The 20,225-nt window shown below is 36.7% G+C and overlaps 1 protein-coding gene across 1 annotated transcript; it reads left to right on the top strand.

Annotated features, from left to right (window-relative positions):
- Window positions 1-464: 464 nt before the first annotated feature.
- Window positions 465-15,089, top strand: LOC131151390 (disease resistance protein SUMM2-like). Its single transcript, XM_058102635.1, has 4 exons — window positions 465-3,469; window positions 8,545-8,726; window positions 9,018-9,346; window positions 15,030-15,089. The coding sequence occupies exons 1-4, from the start codon at window positions 465-467 to the stop codon at window positions 15,087-15,089; spliced, it is 3,576 nt and encodes a 1,191-aa protein (XP_057958618.1).
- Window positions 15,090-20,225: the final 5,136 nt, after the last annotated feature.

The following is a 20,225-nucleotide window of genomic DNA, read 5'->3' as shown; positions in this document are numbered from 1 at the left end:
GCTTATATATTTCATGTATTTATTTATTATTCTATTGTATTGGTTGATAGACCAATTAGAAAGGATTTGTGGAATTTAAAAAAAAAAAAAAAAGAATTTTTGAGAATTTTAAGCACCAATGCACTATTTAGTTAGCTAGATAGGAAAAGCAAGATGAAATTCATTAAATGCAATTTCATTCATTCTAAGTGAAATGATAAAGAGAATATTAGTCTTTTTTCTTATGACTCGAAAGTCCAACCTAGACAAGACCTTTCAACCGACCCAGGAAAAATCAAAACAAATGTAAAATAAAATTTAAGTACATTAATATTAGTTGAGCTACACTTTCTTCATGGTTTTTATACACATGACTTGTTATTAGTTCACAACCTTCTTTTGAAGTGTTTTCATCTTAATTTTAGCATTCAAAATATCATCACAAAACTCACTCACCCTGTGATAATTATACATGCAATGTGCAGATGGATATTTGGGGGAACATATTGAAGAGCATTGAGCTAGTGCAGAGTATATGCATCTCCATTGGAGAGTGTTGGAGCTATAAGCAAATTCTTCAAGAAAATATGAAAAAGTTAAAGGAGAACATGGATAAGTTGATTAGCCGAGAAAAGGACATTAAAAAAGAACTAGAGAATGTTGAGTACCAGTTTCAAAAGGAACCCAAGGCAGAGGTTGAAAATTGGTTGAAAAGTGTAGAAAGCAAAAGAGGAGAAGTTGATGAAATAGAACATGTAGCTAAGAAAAGAAGATATTTCTCACGACCTAAGTTCTTAAGAAAAATTGAGAATATTACTAAAGAAGTAAATGGAGTTTTTGATAGGGGCATATTTCCTAATGGGGTTGTTAACGACACATATTTAGATAAAGGACTTGCGTTACCTAGCGCAAAACTAGTAGGTGAAGCTACAGCCAAGAGAAACCTTGAAAAGATTTGGGAAATATTGGTGAAAGAGGACATTAGAAGTGTGGGAGTTTATGGAATGGGAGGAGTGGGCAAAACAACCATTGTAACACACATCCACAACCGACTCTTGGAAAATTCGCGTGTCTTTGGTTCTATATTTTGGGTCACTGTATCTCAAGAATCAAGTGTTCATATCTTGCAAAATAAGATTGCATTAAAATTGAATGTGGATTTTAAAGGAGATGAAGCCGAAATCACAAGGGCAGCTATGTTGTTGGAAGCATTGAATGCTAGAAAGAAATTTGTCTTTATTTTAGATGATATGTGGGAAAGTTATTCTATAGAGGGTGTGGGAATTCCTATTAATGAAGGTAGCAAGGGGAAGTTGATCATAACTTCTCGATCGTCAGAAGTGTGTCAACAAATGTGCCAAAAAATTATCAAAGTTGAGCCACTTTCAACTAAAGAAGCTTGGAGCCTATTCAAGGAAAAATTAGGGTCTCACACTGTTCTTATTGATCTTGAAGTGGAAAGAATTGCGAAATCTATTGCCAAAGAATGTGCTGGTTTGCCCCTTGCAATCATCACAATAGCAAGAAGCTTGATTGGAGTGTGTGACATTTATGAGTGGAATAATGCTTTAGACGAATTGAAACAACATGCTCCAGATATCACTCAAAATGTAAAGGATGTATATAAGCGCTTAAAGTTTAGTTATGATCGATTGAAGAATGAAAAGATGCAGCAGTGTTTCTTGTATTGTGCCTTGTTTCCGGAAGATCATGACATTCCAAGAGTGGAATTGATACGGTATTGGATTTGTGAGGGACTAATAGATGAAATGGATACTAGGCAACAGGAGTATAATCGAGGCCACTCTAGATTGAATGAACTCATAAATGTATGTTTACTACAAAGTTCTGTAAGTCACCCTCATAATTGTGTAAAGATGCATGATGTGATAAGAGACATGGCCCTTGATATTGCAAGATCGGATAAGCATATGTTTATGGTGAAAGCTGGTGCCCAACTAGAAGAGCTCCCAAATAATAGAAATTGGCAAGGGAGTCTAGAGAGGATTTCATTAATGAGAAATTTCTTAGGTAGAGGGGCGGAAGATTTTACCTCACCGATGTGCCCTTTGTTGTTTACTTTGTTGCTAAATGATAATGAAAGATTAACAAAGATGTCCAATATCTTTTTTGCAAGTATGCCAAGTTTGACAGTTTTAGACTTGTCTAGTACAGGCATTGAGCGTGTTCCTGACTCCCTCTCAAGCTTGACGAACCTAAGAGCACTATTGCTTAAAACATGCCCAAAATTAAAATATGTTCCTTCTTTGGCACAACTCAAAAAATTAAGGGAACTTGATCTTCAGAAAAGTGAAAAATGTGGAGCTCTTATGGGCATCGAAGAATTATGTGACCTCAAATTCCTGGACTTGTGCGGTATGTCCATCAAATGGATGTTTCCTCAAACTGAAAGAGGGGGCAAGGAGGTCCTCCCCAAGCTAAGGCAGTTGCAGTGCATTGGAGTTGGAGGAAAAGATATGCAGGTGGATCAACTCTCTGTCTTGACAAAGTTAGAAAGTATCAAACTCTGGGGCCTTGACCCTCTCAAGTTTAACAATTATGTAAAATCTGAGGCTTGGAAAAAGTTGAAGCGCTACTTCCTTTGCTTATCGGTGGATGTTCTTCAGCTACCAGAAATACTGTTTGGCAGACAATTATGTATAGATTATCGTGGGGTTCGTAATAGTTCAGAAATAGGGGAATTATCCCTCATGCTCCCTTCAAATGTCCAAGAGTTGATTTTAAGGGGATGCAATGATTTCTGCAGCTTGTTAGATTTTTCGTCTTCTTTGAAGAATGCTGAGGATTTAGAGAGATGTAAAATTGAGTCCTGCCAAGGGATGCACTACTTGTGGGCAGATAATTGTTGCATTGCCACCACCGATTCTAATATTATGCCTTTATTTTTACCACGACTAGAGACCTTGGTGTTGCGTGATTTGCAAAACCTCAAAGCCCTCTTAAAGCTTCAGGAGGGTGCAGTTGGAAGGGGAGGACTAGAACAATCACTATCGCCAGTATCGAGTGGAAGCTTTTCCAATCTTAAGCTGCTGGCCATTTTGGAATGTCATAATGTAAAGTATATATTTCCTTTTCGGTTTGCACAGAAACACCTCCAAAACCTTGAGATTATGTTTGTGCATGACTGTAAAAATATTGAGAATATCATTTCAGCGGTAGACAGAGATGAAGAAGAAGAGGGGGTGCATCAGGAAAGAAGCAAGAATTCTATGTTCATGTTCCCAAAATTACAAGAATTGTGGTTAGGATATCTACCCAAGTTGCAGGGGTTAATATGTGGTAATAAGGGGAGCATGGTCAGTGACTATTTGCAAGAAATACTCATATATGGATGCCCAAATCTGAAGAGCCTCCCTATTTCCATTTCTATGCATGATAATGATATTGGCACGGTGTCATCTGTTCTTCCTCCTCCTACAACTATTAAAAGAATTATTAGAGTAAAAAGAAACCAGTTTGATGCTATGGAGTGGGCCGACAAATCCCTTTTCAAACTGATACCAGTAACAGGTCCTTCTATAAAATTACAATTGGTATGTGTATTATTATTATTATTATTATTATTATTATTATTATTATTATTATTATTATTATTATTATTATTATTATTATTATTATTATTATTATTATTATTATTATTATTGTTATTAAAGGTGATTAGAAAAGGAAATTCTAGTACATAGCATTGCATTAAAGATTCATTTTCTTATAAACTAATATAGGGCATAATTTCTAAAGATAACATAAGTAACATATGTCTTGCTTTTTTCAAACAATCTTTTGTTAGTACTTTTGGTAAAAGAAGTTTATAGGCTACAAGCCCCATCAAAATTTTAGTTTCTAGTTGTTCACACTTATTTAAAAAAAAGTGAATTTTTAAATAAATTTATTCATCAATTCTTTAATAAATTGTGATAGTCACATATATACATGTAAATAATTAACTGAACTAAAATTAAAAGAGAATGTGGTCAAGTCAAAATTATTTTAATTTATTAATTTAGTTGTCACAAAACATTACCAATTTGATTAAAAATATATTAATTATATTACAATTATTAAGATGTAATCTACACACATATATTATGTTCATGTTGTTTTCCTGCACAATTTATAAATATATACATATATATATATATATATATATATATATATAATTTATATTAATAAATTTAAATACTACTAGACTATTTTATAGTTATTAAAAATAATTTTAAATTTTAAACATATAAATTACATATTAAAGTTTATTAAAATAAATTTCTATATTTATATAATATTTTAAATTAATATATATTAAATTTATTGATATAACATTTATAAAACTAATTTTTATATTTGATGGAACTAAGATGGGGAAGAGTACAAGAATCACCCTCCAAGATCGAATAGAACACATGAAAACTCCTCGCAATCTAGTTTGCACAGGAAGTTATTAAACCTAATCCAATAAAAAAAATTTGATAGACATCTATAATACACTACTGTGGAATATCTGCTTCTAGATATTGACAATAATTTTGGAGAGACAAAACTAAGATCATCTATCATGCCAAAGGAAAGGTTCATGTTGATATACATGTATGTTTTAAAATTCTAGAGTTATTGATATGAATTATTTTTTAATAGCAAGGATTTTAAATGCATAGAACTATATATATTGACTATAAATGCATACAATAGACATTTGTTAATAGCATACAAGAAAAAAAAAATGTTTTCCTTATTATATTTGAGTCTCTTCTCAATCAAGTTTACAGCTATTCATGTTAATATATTACATTTTTGTCTGTTAAGATTTCTTTTTTTAAAAAAAAAATTGAGGCCAACATCACTTATTGTAATCAACTTGTATGTTGTGTTTTAAATGATGGAATACTTATGTATGGTTCTAGTTCACTCTTCCATATCTAAAAGTCTACCTTTAATGTTAAGAAGTGGTTTCTTAGCATAACAAAAGCCACCCTAGCTTTAATGTTATGAAGTAGTCGCTTAGCATAACACTATTATAGTGATACTAGCCTACATCATCTATGAAATAAAGTGACTAGCAAAATGCATGCACTAATGTAAATAGCATTCCATATTAATGATCAATATGATTTAAATATGACCTCAAACATTTCCATCTTTGATGCAGAAGAGACGTGGATTAGGATTCTGGCATCACAACCTGGAACATTATAAAGAAGCGTAAGATATTGTTTCAAAACTTAACTCATTACAATGATTAATATACTAGTAGACAATATAGTACACTTTGCCATGGCATATATTGAAACATATGTTTTTATACTTAGCATAAAAAACATAATCGAAGTTTATTTATCAATTTTGTACATATATCATTATTTCATATATTTTGCTTCATCTTATTTTCTACTTGTGACCAATATTTTCCTAAGGAAATAATGCACTCTACTTATGAATGCCACATCCATGAATTTGAATGTCTTTTAGAAAATATTCGACTATTTGTTTCCATAGGCCTTATTTAACGATAAAAAAAATTCATTTTCTATTTGTCTTTCCAAAGAATTAGAAAAATTTTAGCTTCTATTTAGTTCTCCAAGATTCATATTAAAAACGATAAAAAATAAAGTCTTTGCTTAGTTGTGCAAAATAACTATTTTTTATTTTTATTTTTAGGCTTCAAAATAATTACAAAGAAGACAACTTGTTTTTTTTTTTTTCAAAAATTATATAAGGTGGTGGTATTTGCGTCATGATTTTGGAGCTAGGATTTGGATTTATATGGTTTAGTAGAAGTTAAATATAATTTTATACTATATTTTATTACAATCTACATAAATCAATGTCCAAGTTCCGAATTCTATGCTCCCAAAAGCAAAGTAGGAAATAAGAATTTAGAAAATAATAAAAATTAATATGTTTTTCAAAATTTTACATAAATTTAGAAAATTTAAAAATAAGGTGTCTAAAAAATAAAACTATATCCACAAGCAAATAGTGCTAAATTTTTGTTTTTGTCATTCATTTTTTTTATATATATATACATGTTGTAAAATAGGAAATTTAGATAATTATTTTGGAATGCTATGGAGAACTAAAGTAGAAAATTATATTCAACAACTAAATGAGTTGTAAGCCTTCACAAATGCGCTTCCAACCTTTTTCAACATATTTACAATACTTTTTTATAATTATATAAGTAAGACTTTACCTTAGTATGAAGAAGTTTCAATAAAATAGATGGAAGTGGTGAGTATAAAAAACTATCAATTTTTGTTGATACATTTCTTCTCTACATCTTCAGTTAAAATTGCAATAGTACTGGACATTATCTCCTTGGAAATTGACATGGTCCTGGTAGAGAAGAGCCACTGAATTTGGTGTTAAAGTAGAATTGCATATAAGTAATGAAGAAGAATGACCTCTTAAAAAGAAGTAATGGAGAAGAATGAGTGCACCAAGAGAGAATAACTAAATAATCCCTAGAAGTTCAAGCATTGAGAGGCCGATGAAGGTGTGCCAAACAGTGCAAAGGATGACCGTACCCTATGCTTTTGATTAGGGTTGAAACTCTTTTAGATGAAGAGTTTATAAATAACATTTGAATGTTTCTAGTGTAAAGGTCCAAACTTCAAATATTGGGCACCTTTGTCTTACATGTTTTACTACAAGGTAAAATGATGAGACTAGGGTTTTAAGTTTGGTTTGAAGGCTTAATGTTTTAGATTAAACAATTCTTTGTGAGTTTTTATAGTAGTTTTTGGGCTTAATATTGTGTTTATTATGTGGTTGTCTTATATCTTAGTTCATTTTCCTATGATTGTTAAAGCTCATATTCTCTATGTACAAGAAAATAATTATAGTATTGCTTTTCATGCAGGTTATTTTGAATGGCAAGCAAGGGAATGCTCACGAAAAGAATTTGTTAACCCATGCATTAGGCATGTGGAAAATCATCCCCAAGAAAAATATTTATATGTAACTTACATTTGAAAGTATGGATATTGGATCTTGAATTTGGATTTGGATGAATTTAGACAAATTTCATTACAATTTTATATTACATCTTATCCAAATCTAGTGCAAGCACAAATTCAAGACCTCTCCAAACATTGTGTCAATGAAAATCTCATAGTTTGTTTATTTGTAAATAAGAGAATGTCCTCTCAATTAGTTCTATCTGTCACTTTGCTTAAGTATATATAAATTGTTTATTAAGTGTACATAAAATGTTTACTAAGATTAGTGTAACATCCATGTTTATAATAAATACATAAACATTATAGAATATTTTCTAGCATGCTTTCAATATTATATAGTTTAATATGCTAACTGGGCCAATATTCTTTTTTTTTTATTAGTTAATGGTAAATAGTATTGATCAAAATGGATATGTACAATATATACTAGGCATACCCAAGCAAGGGGATGCCAAGCTCCCAATCAAAAGATCAAATCAAAACTAGTCAATGGCTAGATACAGATCAACCTGGGCATGCCCAGGGGCCAAGAGACCAAATGACATAGAACAATAGATAGCAAACACATGCAATCCAAAACTTAATCAAAGGAATACAATCCAAATTTATCATAAATGGCTCTATAAGTATGACTCTGAATCACCATAAACAGCCCCTATGGATTGATTTGCCTTCAAACTTTCTTTTGTTCCTGAAATGCTAAAGGAAGTACACAGTAATAGCTAAGCAAATCTTTGTTTAATTCCTGTGCCCTTTGCCTCCTTATGCAACCACTTTAGAGCAGCTTTCAAGGATGACATAACTCTGGTGGCCCCCATCCAGTGTCGAATAAGATCCCACACAATTTTAGAAAATTTAGATATAAAAAAGATATGGTCAATAGTCTCAGTGTCAGTTTTGCAAAATACACAATTTTGGTCAACTCCTTCGACAAGTAGTTTATCACTTGTAAAACGTTTCCCTTTTATTCCCCGCCACAATGTAAATGCATGTTTAGGCAAGCTACCACATTTCCAAACCTCTTTATGTCACATGATTTTGTTTTCCTTGTTCCTTCAGTAGTTGTAAATTTATGAAGAACAAATTTTGGCCATCTACGACCCACTGATTAAACAAACCGTTTGCAACCACATGACCCCCACATCTCTGCAAGATCTTATTTTTAATATCAATCATCCTCTTGAATAAAGTGGAGTCTTCATGTTTTGAAGAAGCATCCCAAAAATTAGCACCCTTCAAGTAAATCTTGTGAACCTATTTTGACTATAAAAAGTCTTTTTCTTTTTTTTTTCTCTCTGGATTTTCCACAAGGTTGGAGAAGTGCTTTGTTCCAAGCTTTACTGTCAAAAACACCTAGGACTCCTTTAGCTTTAAGGAGGAAGACCTCCTTCCGGGCCACAAGGGGCCTCTTCCTTCCACCCCACATAAATGCTCTACAAAGTTTTACAACATGATCCAACACAAAATTTGGGATAGGAAAAATAGTCAACCAAAAACACTCCACAAAGCCACTATTTGTTAAGAAGATGCATGTTTTAAAGAAACCTTTGAGAAATCGTAATGATTTGCACTTTTCCCATGTTTCAACTAGAGCATATAAAGCCAATGCTGAATTGATGGACCTACAGCCACTTTTGCATGACAGACCTTCTAATACTGATATTCAGAAGAGGATGGTTGAGAAGAAGAATGAGGCTTCCAGACTTAGAGAAGCAAACAGAATGCTTCTGGCTCAAATAGCTAAGGGAAAGTACTTAAAAGAATGTGACAAGAGTATGTATTTCTTTCATGCTCTTATGAGAAGGCACACCAGCATGAATCATATATTAGCTATTATGAAGAACAATGGAGAACAAACAAACTCCCAAATGCAGGTGGCTGAGGAATTTCTTTGTTTCTATAAAGAGTTGTTGGGGGAGGAAGTGTATAATACTATGGTTGATGATCAAATCATTACAAAAGGTTGTATCCTTAATTATTCTCAAAGAGACCAGATTATGACTCCTGTTACTGACGAAGAGATCAAGTAAGCATTGTTCAGTATTGGTGATGGGAAATCCCTAGGCCCTGATGGGTTTTTAGCTTGTTTCTTCAAGAGATCGTGGAATACTGTGGGGAAGGAGTTTACTAATGCTATTAGAGAATTCTTATCAACTGGGAAACTTTTGAAGCGAATTAACCACACTATTATTGCTCTGATTCCTAAGTCTAGTCATGCCTTAACTATTAATGATTTTGGACCTATTTCCTGTTGCAATGTGATGCACAAAGTCATTGCGAAGATCATAGCTACAAGGATCAAGCCTTGTCTTGAGGAGATTGTTAAACCAGCTCAATCAACTTTTGTTAAACATAGGAGTATGGTGGGGAACATATACCTTGTCCAAGAACTTGTGAGCAAATATGCTAGAAAAAGGGTGTCTCCTAAATGCATGTTGAAAATAGACCTCAATAAAGCTTATGTGTTAGCTTTGGTGCAAATGCAAGAAAGGGGTGAATTGGTATTTAAAAATTCTTCCTAAGTTTAGCTAATCCAGCAGGCAGTATTTCACAAACCTAGGGTCCTTCTACGTATTCACAATCCTAAACAAATATTCAAATAATAAACATAAATATACAGGTGTAGAATATAAATTGCGGAAAATAAGATCAACACCAGATATGTTATTGGGGTTCAGCCAATACTGCCTACGTCCCAGCCCTGGTACACCCGCATAAGGATTACACTATAAGCTCACTTAATGGGTGGAGCGGTACCATTTATAGACAGGTCAATTAATGGGGCTGACCTCAACCTACACCTTACCAAGATAGTGCACCTAAGTTTCCTAACCGGATCTAAGCCAATTCGGGACTATTCCATAGGGCTAGTCTTCCTCTTCAGGCCCATGCTTGGAATACAAAAAATGTATAAAGAATTTTATACACGGAAATATCCTTCTTCACAAGCAAATATGTACACCAGTATAACTCAAGCAATAATGCAAGTACGAATGATATGTAAATATCATTAGTGTTCTAATTTGTGCTAAAAACTTAGTCAAGTATAGATAGTCAATCAAGATTAAGAGTGTATCTCAAAGTAATATTTGAAACACAATATATGAATATCACAATATTAGATCAAGGTTTCAAATATGCTAGCAAGTTGACTCAAACAAACTCAGCAAGATGTTCTTAATATACTAAGCACAAGGAGTGTTTGAATGTAAGCTTTGAAAATGATTTTTGCACACAAAAATATAGGCTTCGGTAACTTACAATGACAATGTAAGAACCACAACCCTCAAAGTCTTCCACACAAGATTTATCAAATTAAATCAGTGAAAGAACTTAATGTTATACTCTCAAATAAAATCAATCAAACAATATAGCAAATGAGAGTATGAGCTAGTGAGATTAAGCATAAGTACTTTAGAAATACTCACAACACGTGAAAGATCAAGAAGAATAAAGTGTACAAGTGTTTGGGAGTAGTATAGACTAAAAAGGGATTTTTGAATTTGAGAGAATTTTGGCCTTAATCAATTTACTAATCCCTTTCTAATTACTGTAAATTAATGAACATATATATATACACACACGCAAGGGCTGATTTATGACCCTTGGGGACCCAATGGGAATTATTAAAAATGTTTAATAAAAGATTAGAAAATTAACCCAGTTTACCCCATTTTAACGTAGTTAAAATTAATTCAACTCGAGAGTTTCGGGTGCCCAGCCAAATAGGTCATTTTGAGGTTCGATCGCCTGAAATATGCTTCGGTTAGCCGAACAGAAGCGAAAAGACCGCAGTTCGGGTGCCCAGAGTACAATTTGGTTAACCGAACTGAGCAGTTCGGTCGCCCAAGGCCAAAATAAAAGCAAAGGTTCGGGTGTCCAGGTTGGTGAAAAGTACTTTGACACGAGTTTAGGTGACCGAGGAAGATACGTACGTGTAATTTTGTTCGGTTTGTCAAACATAAGTCAACAAGTTGACCTATTCATGGTTCAGTTGCCTGAAAAGGTTTGGGCACCACAAGTTCGGTCGCCTGACCTCTCATAATATTTTCAATTAAGGTCCAATTTTACTTTAGTTAATTCCCCTAATATATTTAAGTGATGTTGGGGACTTAGTGCACTACGTGTAGGTACCTAAAGTCCAACTAGGCTCGATTTCAGCATACCTACCTATCATGCATGATGCAAATTATTACAAGTCATAGGTGTACAGTCCATAATTAAATTTACATCCCAGAATGAAGAAGATGAATAGAAAATACAAATTACAACTCAAATTTCTTCATTCTTATTCTCGATCACCACACGCCATCATGATATGTCTTTCAGTTCGAGTACGCATGTAGGGTGAACCTGCATGCAAGCCTTAGTATAACCATTAGTACCAAGAGTATTTGTCATGATCAAAACTGGGTGTGACTTATCAGGTCAACAATTTCCCCCTTATTGATGATGACAAATACTTTATGCGAAAGTGGGTACAGCCAAGAAATGCTCCCCCTGACTTTATGCATAAAGACAAATAAAGCTCAATTTAAGTGATTTATCAATGGGCGATTTAAATAATAATTTATCAATGTACCCAGTTTTGCTTCTTCTCTCCTTTTTGGCAATAGCAAAAAGGACTATGAAATAAATAGCCATAGGCATTGGGATTGATACATTAATACACAAGATAAGTTTGGAAAATTTTAAAAATTTCGGCAACATGCTGTTTGAAAATATAGCATTTTCCCAAAAATACCTAGATAGAAATGACCTGATTGAGTTCAACAAGTGATTTACAATAATTTACTCAATTCAAACAGTCCAGTATATTAAGAAGTATTACTTTCATCATCCCAAAATAAATATACTCATACAATACAAAATGAATGACAAAGTATGAAATATAGCAATTATGCATAAAGACAATATAATTGGTTATTAAAATATTCAAGTGACATGAAAAACATAGTTGAATCAGAAGTATCCTCAAACCATTGCGATTTAAGCATTTCATGAGACCCGCAGAAAATTTGAAGATATGCGGTATATAAAGAATAGGTCTAAGCATAAACACAGTCTAACTAGTTTGCATGCATTTTTATGTGTAGTTACTAAACCAGTTATGTGACTTTAAAACTGTAGACACCCCAATTTTAACCAAGTCTTTTCGAGGAGACCTCATGTCAAACCCTCCCACACTGCTTGTGGATCCTACACATCTTTGTAGGTCCCACGCTGCTTGTGGACCCCACACATGTAGGTCCCACAATGCTTGTGGGCCCTACATTTTAGTATGTAACTCGGATCCCTATATCCGGTGCACATTACCCCCTATGGTACGCTAGCTCGGATTCCTACATCCGGTGCACATTACCTTCTTTGGCATGCTTGTGCTTGTTGGCTTGGGTTCCTATAACCTTCAAATGGCTCTTGGACCCCACATGGCTCGTGGGCCCCACATATCTCCATTGAGCCCCACATGATTTGTAGGCCCCGCATCTCTTGGTACGCTAGTTCAGATTCCTACATCCGGTGCACGTTACCCCCTCTGGTACACTAGCTCAGATTCTTACATTCGATACACGCTACCTCCTATGGCATGCTTGTGCCTACTTGCTCGAGTTCCTATAACCCTCAAATGGCTTGTGGACCCCATATGGCTTGTGGGCCCCACATATCTCCATTGGGCCCCACATGGTTTATGGGCCCCACATCTTCTGATACGCTAGCTCAAATTTCTACATCCGGTACACGTTACCCACTTTGGTACACTAGCTCGGATCCCTATATCCGGTGCATGCTAGGTCGGATTCCAATAACCTTCAAACGACTCATGGACACCACATGGCGAGTGGGCCCCACACATCTCCGTTGGGCTCCACACAGCTTCTAGGACCCTCATATTATTATTATTATTATTATTATTATTATTATTATTATTATTATTATTATTATTATTTATCTAATTTGTCAAATGCAAGCATGCTTTGTTTCCCCCATCATCACTCACCACATGCTTTGTTTCCTCTCCTTATCATTCATTCCATGCTACATTCCCTTCATCATTCTTCACCTCATGCTTTGTTCCCCCATCATCACTCACCACATGTCTTGTTTCCTCCCTTTATCATTCATCCTATGTTATATTCCCTTCATCATTCTTCACCCCATGCTTTGTTCCCCCATCATCACTTAACACATGTCTTATTTCCTCCCTTTATCATTCATCTCATGCTATATTCTCTTCATCATTCTTCACACCATGCTTTGTTCCCCCATCATCACTCACCACATGTCTTGTTTCCTCTCTTTATCATCCATCCCATGTTATATTCCCTTCATCATTCTTCACCACATGCTTTGTTCCCCCCATCATCATTCACCACATGCTTTGTTTCGTCTTTTTATCATTCATCCCATGTTATATTCCCTTCATCATTCTTCACCCCATACTTTGTTCCCCCCTAACATTACTCACCACATGCTTTTTTCCTTTCTTTATCATTCGTCCTATGCTATATTCCCTTCATCATTTTTCACGCCATACTTTGTTCCCCCCATCATCACTTACCACATGCTTTGTTCCTCTCTTTATCATTCATCCCATACTATATTCCCTTCATCATTCTTCACCCCATGCTTTGATCCCCCCATAATTACTCCGCTATGTCTTCTTTCCCATGCTTGCCCCAAGCTAAGTCTATAAATAGCCTTTTCATTTCAAGCACAGAGGTGGGGGGGGGGTTGGTTAGTGCTAAGGAGAAAATTTTGAATATTGAAGTCTTCTATTTTAAGTTTGTGAAGGAATTTTTGGTGATGGTAAGGAGAAGATTTCTAATATTGAAATCTTCTATTATAAGTTTGTGAAACTAGTTTTTCTGAGTGGTAAGGAGAAGATTTTGAATATTGAAGTCTTCTACTGACTGAGGTTATTTTTCATTCTCTTAGAAAGTCAAGCGGTCAACTGATCCCATTTCCTACAGGTGTCGAGTCACCCCATCAAAAGAAGGCACTCCATAGTGTCTCGAGTCAGAGCTCAAAAACAAATCTCAGGAAGACGCTGTAGACTGGCCCTAGTAAACTCACCGATAGAAAAAGAAGGCCAGAGGAGAGGAAAACGAGAGGTAAAAGTAATGGATTTTCCCTTCCTAGGTTACATTCTAAAGTATAATAAACGGGGTATGAAGTTGTGAATCAAAGACTCAAACCTAAAGTTAGGTTCAATCTCGAACCTAAACCCCGTTTATCTCTCTGCGAATTGTTTGAACCCTTGAATCGGTATGGAACCGATTTATTGTTTTATTTAGTATGTTTTTTTTTTCTTTCCTTTAAATGTGTAATGATTCAAAAAACCCATAAAAAACCATAAAATGCCAAAAAAATCACAAAAGTTTTTTTTTAGGAAAAATTCCAAAAATATTTTCAAACTTTGACTTCTATAAGTTTTGTTTTAATTTTATTTGTACTATTTTGAAGTTCAGGAAAAATATTGAAAAATCATAAAAGTCACAAAAATGTTTTCACACTTAGTAAAAATCAAAAAAACATTTTCAAGGTCCAAGAAATCATTTTCACCCTAAATGAGCCCAAAACCTCCCAAGGTTTCAAAAATGTCAATTTTCCTTAAAAAAAATCCTATAAATTTCAAAATATCTGGGAGTTATATTTTGTAAGAAAACCTATTTTCTCCATTTTCCAAACCCAATGATTGCAAGGAAGGGTGTTGAGTTTTTCGAAGTATGATATGCCCCAGTTCTGAGGGAATACCTATATGTTATTTTTTTTTTTGGGTATTTGTTTTACAATTTTAAAAAAAAGGGAGTAATTTTAAAGGCTAATTAAATTAATTTTTGGGATAATTTACAATTAATCCGATACCATTCATAAGAATGGGTGTGTAGGGGGTGCGAAGACCTTCCCCTTGCGTAACCGTACTCCCGAGCCCGTCTCTGGTAATGCAGATCGATTCTACCCTTAATTGGATAGTAATCAAGTGTTCTAACCACACTAAAAGGTTAGTGGCGACTCCATTACACTATTTTTCATGAAAATTTAAAATTCACTTTTTATTCACTTCGTTCTGCTCAGGAACGTCGCAACAGCTTGGCGACTCCGCTTAGGACCACTGAGAGTCGAGCCAGTGATTAATTGTCTATTATCCCAATTTCAAATATAATGAACCTTTTGAATACCCCCTTTTTCTTTTTGTGCAAATTGATAAAACTAATGGTGCATAGGTGAGTAATTGTGCATATTAATAACCATAAGTTTTTGACCTACCTTTTATGTTCAAATAAGAGGCAATTGATACTTGTAAATATTTGCCATGTTGAGCATATGATTGGTTGGTAAGCATGTGATTAGTTGTACATACTTCTAACATGTGATGTGTTGCATGTATTCGATTGTGAATAACGAATGGATGAATGTGGGGTAGAGGGTATAGGATAAAATGGACGAACTCACACACCTTCACAGCTCTATACCTAAGCTTTCCCTTTTAGGATTAGATAGGGGTGTAATAGCATTTTTCCCTTCGTAGCTTAATCTTGATGGGACCCGCAAACCACTCCGCTCAGTGCGAGCTTTGTCCGGACCTCTATGAGGGAGGATGGAATTTCAATCTAGGAACCTTTTGTCTATAGGGATAGAGCTTAACCACACGTGCTTATCCAAAATCCCCCACCTAGGACAGAGTCTCGAAGAGCCTTGTATATATCCACCCTGGGTTTGGGATAAGAACCACATCATTCTCCAAGAGATCTTATGGCTATACACATTGCATGGTAGTATTACTAACATATTGCATACATATAGGCATCCCACCCGCTTTACCAAGGTTCCGAGAAAAATTAGGGTCGTCCATGGAGGATGTAATAATTTACCAGGAAACCGAGTCTGTGGTACGGTTATATTCTGAAGATCAACAGAGACAGTGGGGAGACAACCTGAACAGAGAGTCAATGGTGAAGCTACTTGCCAAAGTCTGCATATATACTCGGTCAAACCCACTGGATGAACTAAAGACTATTTGGAAAGGGTGGACACCACAACGCCGTTTGGAGTTTTCGCAGTTATATGGCCACATCGATTTTCTATTGCATATATCGTGAACTTTTAGATGGTGAAGGCATTAGTCAACTTCTGGAATCCCCCGTACACATGTTTCACAATCAATGGGATAGACATGGTTTCTACAATTGAAGAGTACACGTCACTCCTACATTTGATGAAACAACGGTCACCTTATCACATTTATACACCTGATTCTCGAGCTTCTCTGGCAAGAGAATTGTATAATTTTGCTGGAATCAAGATTCAGCGAGCCGCAAGGGAAGACGAGAAAATCACTTGGAAGTACCTGAAGGCATTGTTGGAAGAAGAAGAAGGTAAGGAGGCTCAGATGCATCTGCTAGTCCTAGCCATATATGGTCTGGTTATTTTCCTAAAGAATTAGGGACCATCGATCGAACCACCATTTCTTTTGTGGCATAAGAGAAGAATGGAGTTAATTTAGTCCTAGGAATTTTGGTGGAAACTTTTCCATCCCTCAACAAATGCAGGGGTAAGGGTTAATAATGATTGAAGTGTTGTGTTCCTTTACTTTATGTTTAGTTTGCCAGTCACCTGCCAAGTAACCGAGGGGGGTACCGTGATGCCTTTTCAGCTCTCAGAATTCCTTTAGCAGAGTTTGAAGGGGCTCAATAGATCGTCCAATGGAGCAAAGCCGTATAGAATGAAAAATTACACAAATTGGGAGATTTGGGACTAATCTAGCAAGCGCCATGGATGAAGCATTCCGACATGATATACCGGTGTGGAAACCTCCCATGGGTCCCAATACTAGGTCCATGGGGAGGAGTGATATATGCTCCTCTGATGGCCAGGAGGCAAATGGGGGCATCTCAATTTGTGCCAGCAACCCATGGGTTGGCAAAATCAGACTTCTCTTATACAACAATGGATGCTCAGAATCAGATTAGGAAGTTCACAGTGGCCTGGAAACACGTGCACTTGGTAGACCCAAGTGAGGAAACAATTACAATTCAGGAGAACTATGAGATATGGTGGGTCAACCGGGTGAACCCCTAATTCGAAGGAACTTTCGGAGCCCTTGCTACTTATGGCTTGTCATCAAAGGATCCATAGTTACAGATGGAGCCACACTCAAAGAAGGAAACTATATCAGAAAGTCAATGGACGAAGCGAGGGAAGGAAGGGTTGGTGGCCTTTTACCATAAGAAAGTCAAATGGCACAAAACTCAGCTCGTGTTGTTGGTAAAAGAAGTAGTGGCCTTGAGAAAAGAGAGACGGACGCTTCGAGCTACACTCAATCAAAAATCCAAGATGTTGAAAGGCGCAAAGGGTAAAATTGAAAAGAGAACCCTCTGCATTCAAGAATTAGATGATCAATGGGATAAGCAGAGGAGGACCTTTAGCCAGGCACTAGATAAGGCCAAACCATTTATAGAACAGGCCAGGTATTGGGAAGACAAATACCAAGCGCTAAAGCGGAGAGTGGATAGATCGGCACCCAAAGGGTCAGAGCCAGCTTAAGAAGTATCATACTGCATCAAAAAGAGCAAACAGGACAATCAGAATCCTTCGTCTGTGTAGTACATTCGAAAGATCCATGTATTTCATGAAAAGTTGTAATGAAATGATGATGATTTTTTTTCAGAACATTGGTTGAAGCACATAGGCTGCATGATTTTATTTGCTCATTCATGCACTAAGTACATATTTGCATAAACATTCACGGCATATCATACATTTGTACTAAAAGACGCGGGTTTCATGTTTAGAGGGAAAAGAGGCATGATTGAAAATTGGCAAAATTAAGGCACCTACACACCCTTACAACACTTGCAGAAAAGCAAAAGCTATGGCAGAACAGTTGGAAAGACGCGTCCTGGGCATCGAACAGGGACAGGAGGAACTGAGCAACCAAATGAAAAGAATACCGGAATTGCTACTAAGCAAGGGAAAGACAGTTCAAGAGCAGGACCATGAAGCAGATACGGATCCTATCAACCCTCCAGGATTCACACCAATCCATGTAGCCACCTCCATCCCGGTAGCACCAATTCTGGGAAATGGGATGCCTCCGACAATGACGGCAGTTATAGGAACAGGCAGACCACAACTGAATATCGCTGTGACGAGCTTGAAGAGCAATTGAAAGCCATCGAAGGGACCCACACATCAAATTCTCTCAACCTTGCGGATCTATGCTTAGTGCCCAAGGTGGTGCTCCCACCAAAGTTTAAGGTACCTGAATTCAAGAAGTTTGACGGAACTTAATGCCCTCAAACCCACCTACCGTTGTAGTGCCAACCGATGGACGCATACTCCGATGACAAAAAGTTGATGATACACTCTTTACGGAGCAATTTGACGGGGACAGCAGCCAGGTGGTATATCTACCAAGACAAAACATAGGTCTGAACATGGGGAGACCAAGCTACTACCTTTGTAGCCCAGTATCAACATGTGATGGAAATGGCCCCAGACCAGATGGCCCTGCTTGAAATGGAGAAAAAGCATGCTGAGACATTCCGAGAATACGCCTACAGATGGTGAGACCTAGCAGTCCAAGTCGACCCCCCGGTGGGTGACCGAGAAGTAATTTCCCTTTTTGTTAACACTTTGAAGGAACCCTACCAAGGGTATTTGCATGGGGGAAACTCCCCACGACTTTATGGACATAGTAATCGCAGGGGGGAGGATTGAGGCCGACATTAAAGCGGGCCGTGTCAAAGAAAGTAGCATGGAAAGTGGTCCAAGTAGGAAGTGGACCGTCCAAAAGAAGGATGAAGAGACTCTGATGGTTCAAGGACCATCTAACATAAAAAATACAGAGGGTGGTAGTCCATGGTCCAACCGAAACTTTGCAGTCAAACCCGCAGTGAATCAAGCAGCATATATAAGCACCAGACCCCAGTTTGTGGCCCCCATGCCTGTGCCATCCCAGCCAAACATACCAGCCTACCTGAGCCAACAAACACACACGAGAAATACACCTAAGAGTTTTCAGAGAGTGGGCCCGATTCCCATGCCATACGCAAACTTATTCCCTTAGCTTCTAGAACAAAGGATGGTATCTACCATCCTCAGGATTCCTCTCACCAATCCTCCCCTGCACTTGTATAAACCCGAGGTCTGATGTGCGTACCATGCCAGTTCTCTAGGGCACCCTATTGACTAATGTTGGGCCTTCAAACACAAGGTGCAAAATCTGAGGGATGTTGCTTGGCTGTCGTTCGATGGGAAGCCAATTGGTATTCAAGAAAATCCCTTGCCTAACCATGGAAGGGACAATGTTGGAATGATCGAAGAAGAAGCCGGGGAAAAATCAGAAAGAAGATGGGAACAAATGACGCTAGACTGGGTGTATAGGCCATTTGCCCTGAAGGCGCCCTATGCGCATGCCAAAATACTATGAAAAGATCGGTACAAAAATGTGGGACTTTCCGAATTTTTCTAAGTAGCTTGATTGACAGCAAACGAGTGGAAGTCAGCCGCATTCAGAAAACGAATGAAGTTTCAGTTATAACGGAATCTGACCATCCCCAATTCACCAACAGACCATTTATCCCCATCATGGGAAAAACCCCACAAGTCCCAGAGGCCCCGATTTGGGTAGTGATCATGGCCCCTTGCCCTTTCGCATACCGCAGTGACCAGGTAGTACCGTGGAGGTACAATTGTGAAGTACGCACCGAAGGAGAAACTAGCAGTGCTGCTGAAGCAAAAGGGATAACCAAAGGTGGAAGGGTTTAAATGCCAGAGGTCTTGGAGAAAGTGCAGTCTAGCCAAGAATAGAACATGAACCTGAAGAAGCCGGTTCAATCTCAGGAAACCGAGGAATTCTTGAAAATAATTAAACATGATGAATACAACATCATTGACCAACTGAAGAAGATGTCATCCCATATCTCTATCTTGTCGCTATTGTTAAGCTCAAAAGCCCATCAGGAAGCTCTATTAAAGGCCCTTAATTAGGCCTATATTCCCCAAGACATCAGCATCGATAATTTTAACCACGTGATTGGTGGTCTTACGACTACCAACTACATTACATTCGTAGATGAGGAGATCCCCGTGGAAGGGTAGGGGCATAATTAGGTGTTGCATGTTTCTTCTAAATGCTGAGATCACATGATTGCATGAGTGTTGATTGATAATGGGTCATCCTTGAATGTCATGCCCATGACGACCCTACAAAAGTTGCCCATTGACTTGTCCTACATAAGGCAAAACAATCTGACTGTGCGGGCTTTC

This window comes from Malania oleifera, chromosome 3, assembly GCF_029873635.1.
Source record: "Malania oleifera isolate guangnan ecotype guangnan chromosome 3, ASM2987363v1, whole genome shotgun sequence".
Taxonomy (NCBI): Eukaryota; Viridiplantae; Streptophyta; class Magnoliopsida; order Santalales; family Ximeniaceae; genus Malania; species Malania oleifera.
Note: the sequence above shows the minus strand (reverse complement) of the source record. Positions and strands in the feature narration are given on the sequence as shown.